This window comes from Mus caroli, chromosome X (genome assembly GCF_900094665.2).
Source record: "Mus caroli chromosome X, CAROLI_EIJ_v1.1, whole genome shotgun sequence".
Taxonomy (NCBI): domain Eukaryota; kingdom Metazoa; phylum Chordata; class Mammalia; order Rodentia; family Muridae; genus Mus; species Mus caroli.
The window spans coordinates 246,827-256,503 of record NC_034589.1 but is presented as its reverse complement, the minus strand read 5'-3'; the positions used below and the strand labels follow the sequence as shown (position 1 = coordinate 256,503).

The window sequence follows — 9,677 nt, the reverse complement described above, 5'->3', positions numbered from 1 at the left end:
GTCCTTTCTTATTCCTCTGCTCACATTCTGCACACTGGTTGGACTAAGGTCCTTTCTTATGTCCCCTGCTCTCTCACATACTGCATACTTGGTGGATTAAGGTCCTTACATATGTCCCCTACTCACGTACAGCATACTGTGTGGACTAGGATACTTTCGAGGTCCCCTGCTCACTTACATACTTCATAATGGGTGGACTAAGGTCCTTTCTTATGTCCCCTGCTCAGTCACATGCTGCATACTCTGTGGATTAAGATCCATTCTTTTGTCCCCTGCTCACTCACATACTGCATACTGTGTGGACTAAGGTCCTTTCTTATGTCCCTACTTATATATTGCATAGTGCGAGGACTAAGACACTTTCCTATCTCCAGTGCTCACTCCAATAATGCATACTGGGTTACTTTCTTATGTCCCTGCTCACTCACATACTGCATAGTGGGTGGACTAATGTCCTTTCTTATGCACCTGATCACATACTGCATACAGGGGTGCACTAAGGTCCTTTCTTAAGTCCCCTGCTCTTTCACATACTGTATACACGGTGGATTAAGATCCTTACATATTTCCCCTACTCACATACTGCATACTGCGTGGACTAAGATTATTTCGAGGTCCCCTGCTCACTTACATACAGCATAATGGGTGGACTAAGATCCTTTCTTATGTCCCTGCTAACTCACATACTGCATACTGTGTGGACTAAAGTGCTTTCTTATATCCCTGCTCACATACTGCATACTGGGTGGACTAAGATCCTTTCTTATATCCCTGCTCACTCAAATACTGGAAACTGGGTAGACTAAGGTCCTATCTTATGTCTCTGCTCATTCACATACTGCATACTTGGTGGACTAAAATCCTTTCTTATGTCCCCTGCTCATTCATATACTGCATACTTGGAGGACAATGGTCATTTCTTATGTCCCCTGCTCACATACTGCATACTGGGTGGACTAACGTCCTTTCTTATGTCCCCTGCTCCCTCTCATACTACATACTGCGTGGACTAAGATCCCTTCTATATCCCTTGCTCACTCACATAATGCATACTGTTTTGACTAAGGTCCTTTCTTTTGTCCTGCTCAGTCACATACTGCATACTGGGTGGACCAAAGTCCTTTCTTATGTCCGTGTTCATTAAATATTGCATAATGGGTAGATTAATGTCCTTTCTTATTTCCCTGCTCACACACATACTGCATACTGTGTGGTCTAAGGTCCTTTCTTATGTCTCTGCTCACTCACATACTGCATACTGTGTGGACTAAGGTCCTTTCTATGTCCCCTGATCACTCACATACTGCATACTGTGTGGATTAAGGTCCTTTCTTATGTCCCTGCTCACTCACATACTGCATACTGGGTGGACTAAGGTCCTTTCTTATGTCCCCTGCTCACTCACACATTGCATACTTTATGGACTAAGATCCTTTTGCACATGTTATTTGGAGGCTTTCCAAGAAAAAAATCTTCTTGGAAAGAAAGGCACGGTTAGTAACAGGTTTAGCTTAAGAAGATAAGGTACCTTTTTAGAAGAACAGCCTTATGTTTCTGAGATGTGAATTCTTATTCTGACCAGCCATCCATACTTAGATTCTAAAAGGGAGAGTTGGCCTCCAAGTAACCTCTAAGGAATACAGTTTTACAATTTTTATTATGGAAAATTTCAAACATATACAAAAGTATAGAGAATAATGAATTCTCAAACATCTATCACACAGCTTCAACAATTATCAAGTCAGAGTCAGTCTTTTTCATCTATGTACAATTGTATACCACCCTGATTATATTGAAGCAAATAACAGTAGCATCTCTGTAAATTTTCAGTACAGTTTTCTAAAAGATAAGAGTTTCTTTAGAAAGCACATCCACACAGTACATGTCACAAATAGAAACTGCAGCAAATAAGAATGTGTGGTTTTATTTTAACGTCTGTAAGATATGGGGACACAATACATTTCACTGGTACCATGAGGAAGGGCGTTAACACTAAGTTGGAGTTCAAGCCTTTCCAAATCTAATGGTTTATAATGAACAAGCGAGACACAGCCACCAGCCATATCAGAACCTCTTTGGAACCCTTAGGATGAGCTGAGTAAGAGTGTTGACATCACACACCCTGTGACAAAACTCTGAAATGTCCTTGTCCTTGGCATAAAGTTATTCTTCTGGAAAGAGTCAAACTGAGCTTCCTCATTTAAATTCTTTATTTTGCATTCCCCTTTACAGCAGTCTCTTTCCCTGAAGCCTTTCTAAGGGACACCAATTTAGCACTCACTCTCCTCTGCATAAGCATGCAGAGAGCTTGTGGTACTGAGGAGCCAGCCAGACCATTGTACTAGGAAAGGGATGAGAACCACAGCCAACTGAAAAAGTGAGAGAGGTAAAAGACACTTAAGCAACTAAATGGCACAATTAGCTCTGAAAACTGCTTCAGTAGCAGTTTTTTTTTTTTTCGTGCTCATCATCAAATAATACAGAATATTGAATCTGTAAACAACAACATCAACAACAACAAAAACAACCCCAGAATTTTCTGCAAGGAAATGTTAAGGTGACATTTCAGAAGTGGAGCACTGCAAAAAAATTAAATGTATTATTCTTTGTATATTAATTTAAAATTTATTTTTTATAAAAACTCACAATAATAGGTTTTCATTGTAATGTGTTACAATTACCTTTATACCAAGTGATACTTTTTGAATAAAATTTTAAGCAAATTAGCAACAGTACAAAAACACTAAAGTTGTTAGGTGAAGGACTAATTCTATAAAATGTTACCCTAAATGATGACATAATATTAAAACTGTGCCAGCCATTGTGTGGTATGACATATAAATGAATACTAACTCTTGTTCTGGAACATCTCAAACTGTCCTGAAATGTTTCTGCAACACCGAATACACATGAGCTACACACATGGTGCTTAGACAGCGGATACTCTACTAGCACCAGATTGGGAGGGAAATGTTTAGCCACAAAGAGATTACAAAATACTAATAGAATCAAAGACCTCCAGTGATGCCAACCATATTTCAAGTAGTGTCTTGGATGCAGAATATGCAGAGTAAGGAAAAATAGTCATTGCTCTCAAAGGTGTAATGAAGAAAGCAGACACATCAGAAAAGCACAACAAAAGGCTATAGGTGCTGAATTAAGTCCGTTCACACACAATAGTACAACAACCAGAGCAAAAAACGTTGGTAAGATAGACAGAGGAGTGTTCCAAGATGTAGAAGGAAAACCAGAATGAGCGGTCTCCTTGGGAACCTTAATGGTGCTCCGGTGAACTTGACAATACCACTGGATACTGGGTTCACATCAATGATGATTTCAGTGTGATCTTGAGCATGCCTCGGTTCATCTGGAAAAAGAAACAAACATACATTTAACAAGTATATATTTACAATTCTTGCAATGGACAGACTAAGTGCACCTGTCACTTGGTCTTTAGAAAGCCCTCGCAGGCTCTAAGGCAAGTGCAATGTAGGCATAAGCACATGCATGCACACAAACACCTTCCTATAAAAATTATGAAACCAGTGTTTATCAAATGGAAAGTAACAATGAAAATACAGAAAAAAATGATAAATTCTACTGTTAAGACTAGAGATAATTCAGGCTGATAGCCACATAGTAAATAAACTGTTAACTGCTACACAGAAGTAAGTGTCTTAATCTAGTTAAAAAAGAGTATCTCATTGAGAGATATTTATGCAATATCTATGTGCATTATCTACAACAACGGATTTCACAGAAAACCTGTGTGCAGGGATGATTTGGTAACTTGGAAGAAATTACAATGTAAGAACTAACACCAGGGCAGTATCCTTTACCTCCTGGTCTCTCATAAAAACGTCGTGTGGCCATACTGAATTCTCATAGTTCTGCCTGCTCAAAAATGTTTAAACATGTTCAGTACAGTGTAGTTCCTTGAGAGGGATACCAGGAAAATATTAAGCCTGAAGATACAAATTCTGGCCAGGGAAAATTCTCTTCTTATAGAAACCTTTGTAAATGAACCCATACTGCTCAATGATAAACCTTTTATATCAATCCTCTAAAATCAATCTGTACAAAGTAATAAAGCAAAGGTATTATAAAAGTACATTTCCTATTTCTAGTTTGTTTCTTTAAAGTACAGAAAAGGTTGTCTGTTTCCAGTATACATACAAACTAATATTAACATAAACCTATATTAACATGTTTCCATTTTGTACATCTGGAAGAACAAAATATTCTATCCTGGAGTTGTGGGTGGAGCTCAGTGGCCTGCTACATGATCAGCATGCATGAAGATCTGGGGAAAAACATTCCTGGTTACCAAGAGAACACTTCAAGAAATGGGAAATAAATTTCTAATTTGTGTCTGCAAATTATCTGTTGGGAATATTCCTTCCTTTTCCTCAAAGATGGATGTAAAATTTGGCTGTATATTTCAGTATACATATAAATAGTATGTAAAATGACTTAGCACTCTCACAAGGAAAAAATACCCAGTTTCGAAACAGGTTTTGGAAGACTGACTGGTAGAAATTAATATATTATCCCTGGAAACCTGTTCACATCTGGGACTATTGACAAAACCTTAAAGATAAAAATCATTTCCTAGGAGTTTGTAATTCCTCTGACATGTCTATGTTTCACAGAACACTAAAAAGTTTTCAATGATGTCGAAACCCAAGCCTAAAGAAACCTAGTAATTTTTAAAGGGGGGAAAGTCACAGTATATTTTTAGGCAAACAATTCTTAATAATGAATTATGAATACATTTTGATTATGCAAAATATATAATTTAAAAATGCAAGAAGAGGACCTGCAAGATGGCCCAGTGGGTAAGGTACTTGCTGCCAACCACTGACTACATGAGTTCTGTTCCTGGGACCCACCTGGTGAAAGAAGACACCACCACTCCCTCACATAGTTCTCTGACCTCCACAGCTATACAAGGGCATTCTCACACCCACCCAAACACATACACATGCATGTATATATATATATATATATATATATATATATATATATATATATATATGCATGAGGGCTATTTATGCATATATATGCACATGCATACCCACACATACATACAAATAAAATTTAATTTTAAAGGTTGATGCATTGCTGACTCTAGTGATACCAAGTACAAGCAAAGCTTCCAATGCATTTCTAAGGCTTTTATAAAAAGAAATATCCAGAAACCCAAATCCATTTTATATGCTAGATCCATGGAGAACTTAAGGTTAACTGACATGAAATCACAGAATCTATTAGAAACTTTTTAACTAGCAAATGACATTTTGATTAGAATTAAAAATAAGTGCTTCAAATTAGTCATATAATTTTTCCTTTGATGAGAGATCAAGATATATTTTGGAAATTAGGCTTTATGTTTTAAATGTGCAAGAAATTTTTTTCTTAAAGGTAAACCACATTTCTTTAGAAAAATGCAAGGACCCCACTTTTAGAAGCTTAAAGCAGTATGAATTTTTAAATAACTCCAGCCCAATGGAGAAAAACATTTGAATACTCTGAATATTAAGTTGCACAATAAGGCAGTAAGAACCGGGATACATACAGTTCAAAACCAAAATTATCTCTGGTATTAAAAGACAGAAGAAGAATCCCAGTATTGTGATAAGGAGTTAGAAATAGAGTGTGAATTTCAGGAGCTGGATATTGATGTACTTCATGTGTTCCTGAAATACCAATTGATTCACACATTGATATGTATATGAACTAAATGAAAACCATCTTTTTATAAAGATGATGCTCAAAGTTTTAGCAGTAGTTATGTTTTAAAAATAATTTTGAGAGCAATGAACTGGGACTCTCTTTATTAAACACCCTTCCTCGAGGCTCAGGGATCTATGGGGAAGCGGACTCAATGGAAAGATTGTAGAGTCAGAAGTGGTATATGATCCTAGGAAACAGCATCCTCTGGACACATCAGGGTTGATGTGCACATGTGCTCACAGAGCCTGTGACAGTTAGTATAAGGCCTGCACGAATCTGAGCCAGGAAAAGAATCTCAGCATGGAGAAGGGGAAGGGAGTAGAAAGTCCCAGCCCTAACCATGAAGCTCTTTGCAATAGGTACTTTCTGGGACAGAGAAAATCCTGTGTCTCTAAAGGAGTTACACTGTCTACCAACTCAACTCCTGGGTAGGTCTCTTGTTCAGGGAACAGGTGACAAACACAAAACAGACTCCATGTTATTTTGTGTGCTTTTATCTTGCTGTGATTTGCTGTCTTTTTGTGGGTTTTGTTTGTTTTCTTGGTTTTGTTTTTAAGCAAGAAGGAACACAAATCTGAGTGTGGGTAAGGATGAGGAGGACTGGGGACAGGGCAAAGTGTATGATCAAAATACATTCTATGAATTGTTTTCTGTTTGCAAAATAATAAAAAGTAAATAGCTCCAACTCAAGTGAGGTTAGTTCTTTTACATGGTTATTAATTCCCCAAGTACATTCATCATTCTCATCTATGATGTTTCTTGAAAACACTCAAATATGGAGTGATCTTTCCAGTCTTAAAACAGTCTTTTAAAAGGCTTTCTAGATACCTAAATAGGCATGGCAGGAGAACCTGATCAGAGCTTTAGAAGAGAATGTGGAATGACTTACAAGTGACTCCTTATTTGAAACAAGTATCAAGGTAAGAACAAGAACAGTAGAGCAACCAAAAGGTTTGTGGTAAAGAATGAAATGTTTACTCTGGGTCTATGAGATAAGTGGTCCCCATGTCTTCACAGTTGGAGAACAGCTGAGCAGCAAGAATATAAACTCATTCATGATTTAAATAGCTACAAATATGCGATCACATTAAAGATTCCCACTCCCGTGGTAACTGACAGGGAATTTAACCTGGGACATCAGTAAATTCAAGTATAAATTACTTTCCTTCAAAATGGACATACAGGGAGAAAAACTATCATTTTTAATGAGTATCCAGAAGTGTGCTGGTCATTGGAAGCTGCTGGATGCACAGGCTAAAACAACAGAATAACCACAATTATCCTGAAAATAAGTAACTACTTAGCAATTCTCTAGAAATATCCATTCTACCAGTTTGTAAATTGTATAGGGCGTTTTAAGTCAGCAATAAAAAAATCCTCAGCTGTAATTTTTTTCTTGAAAATTAAAATGGTTTTTGGTCATATAAAAAAAAAAACCCCACGAAGTTCCTTCTCTGGGCCTGTTTGATGGCATTTTGGATGCTAAAAGTACTGTCTACAAAAAGGAAACTGTGTAAAGCACCAGTTGTTCTTTTTCTTCATTTATTTTCAAACAAATCATCTGAGTCAAAGTCTACCAAGAATGGGCCACTGCCAAGAAGCAAGGCTGTGAAGAGGAAAACAAGAGAGAGAGAGAGAGAGAGAGAGAGAGAGAGAGAGAGAGAGAGAGAGAGAGAGAGAGAGCAGGAACCAAAAAAAGAAGTCCCCCTCCCACGGTGCGCGGGCCCTTCACCAGTGGATAAAACTAAAGGTCCCTTCACTAGGAAACAAACCAGAAGAAGCCCTACAAAAAAATTGCGCACGCACACTATGCACAAACACATGTAAAGGCTGTTTAACGGGGGAAAAACCCATCCAAACAAAAATATTACAGAGCAGACTGGCGCAAGAGTACACACCAATGCACAGGTGAACACACACACACACACACACACACACACACACACTAAAACGCACACCCTGCGAGAAGAGCAGAGCAAGCAGCTAAGGCACCTTTCACAAAATCCCATGCAGCTGTGGCTGACCGCAAGATTTTTACAGTGTCACCAAGAAGCGATTGGAAAAGCATCTGAAAAACGTGCAAATTGTCTGCAAACAGCGCCTGGCAACCGAGACAGTTTGCAAGCGTGATTCAGAGGTCTGCCTGCCAAGGAAACAAAAGAAGCCTCCCTCCTGCCCGTGCAGGCGGGCGCACAGGGCAGGAGAGGTGCTCCCCTGGCAAGCAGGAGGCAAGTGCGGGGAGGCGACAGGCAGGAGTCCGGGCGGGAGCGGTACATACTAGGGCTCGCTCTCTGGCGGGGACGGGGCGGCCGAGTTCCCATTAGTAGGGGAGCCGCCCAGCTTCAGTTTCTCCAGGTACTCGGCGTGCACGGGCTTGTGGCACTGCAGGACCTTGATGGCATCTTCGATCTTGAACCACTCGCGCTTCCTGCCGATGCTGACCGAGTCTTCCCAATCCTCCAGCAGCTCGGTGACGGTGAGCACGAACACGTAGGTCCGGTGCTTGCGGTCCTGGTTCTGCTCGAAGACGCCCAGCAAGCGGCCCAACTTCCCCTTGACTCCCGCCTCCTCATACACCTCGCGCACCGCCGCGCCGTCCGGCTCNTCCTCGGGCTCCATGCCCCCTCCCGGCACGATCCAGCGGTCGGGGTAGCGGCTGCTGCTCACCAGCAGCACCTCGTCCTCGCGCTCGCTGCGGAAGCACAGGCACGCGGCGCGCTTCTTGAAGCCCTCGGGGTCGTAGGTCCGCGTCTGGTTCGGCTTGCACTTCATCCTCCCCGACGCCGCCTCCGCCGCCGCCGCCTCTGAGGTCGCTTGCAGCTGCCTAGGGAGCGGGCCGCTGCCGCCGCGCAGCCGAGGAGCTCCCGCGGGCAGGGAGAGGGCCCGGCGAGGCTGGAGGAGAGGAGAGGAGAGCGGAGTGGAGCGAAGCGGAGTCTGTGCCGAGCCGGCGGAGACGAGGCGGGGGCGGGCGCGGGGGCGGGGGCGAGCCGGCGCGTCAGTCAGTCCGCGGGGCGGGCAGCACCGGCCGGGCGCGCCGAGGGTCGCGAGCCCGCCGCCTGATTGGAGGCGCCGCTTCCGCCGCCCGGAGCCGGGAGCCCAGAGCCCGCGCCTCCGCACAGCCCCGGAGTGGACCGTGCGCGGCCCCCGCCCTCCGGATCGCCGCGATCTCGCGCGCGCTCGCCCGCTCTGCCGCCGCCGCCACCACTGCCGCCGCCGCCGCCGTTGCTGCTGCGCCAGGGGTTGAGCGAGGTGAGGCGCGTGCGCGCGCGTGGCCGGGACCGCGTGCGCGCGCGCGGCGGAGGGCGAGGGGCGGGGGCGCGGAGGCGGGGGTCTCCCGACTCCCGCAAAGCGCGACGCCGCCGGCCCACTGCGCAGGCGCCCCGCACCGCTGGCACTGGGAAGCTTCTTGCTGCCAGTGCGCTGGGGAGGTGCATACAACTGTGACTTGGCTGCACAGGGTCTTCACCACGTGTGGGTCTCAGCCAGACCTGGAGGCAGAGGGGGCCAGGCCCTCCCTGAGAATCGCCTAAGCAGAGGGGTCGAGGCCCGCGCCTCACACTCAGCTCCCATCATGAACTGCACTGCCTTATTTATAGGCAGAAGGCCTGGTGTCCCCAGAATGACCAATGAGAGTCTTGCCAGAAGAATCTTTGCTGAGTCACATGCAGCTCGCCTTCTTCAACAGGTTCCCTTCTGCATTTGTCGACCATGTTGGTTCAGCCCTTGCCTTAAACACTTGCACATGACCCCTGTTCTCGGTTTGCACAGTTTGCAGTCAGTGAACCCCGGACTTCTTGTTAAGACCCTCATTTCAACCTCCTTGCAAGCNGTTTCTNGGGCAGCACCCACTGAATTCTTGGATCCCATGTCAAGAGCCTCCATCCTCACATCCTGTGCCCCTTTCTGGCCTCATACAAATGAGCATCTAGGGATTTAGGATT

The 9,677-nt window shown here is 43.5% G+C and overlaps 1 protein-coding gene across 1 annotated transcript; it reads right to left on the bottom strand.

The window, feature by feature from the left end:
- Positions 1 to 1,638: 1,638 nt before the first annotated feature.
- On the bottom strand, positions 1,639 to 8,940 carry Nudt11 (nudix hydrolase 11). Its single transcript, XM_021153742.2, has 2 exons — positions 8,015 to 8,940; positions 1,639 to 3,367 (listed from the first exon to the last, which is right to left on the bottom strand). Coding segments are annotated over exons 1-2 (495 nt in total). The 5' UTR covers positions 8,509 to 8,940; the 3' UTR covers positions 1,639 to 3,366.
- Between the last annotated feature and the right edge of the window lie 737 nt (positions 8,941 to 9,677).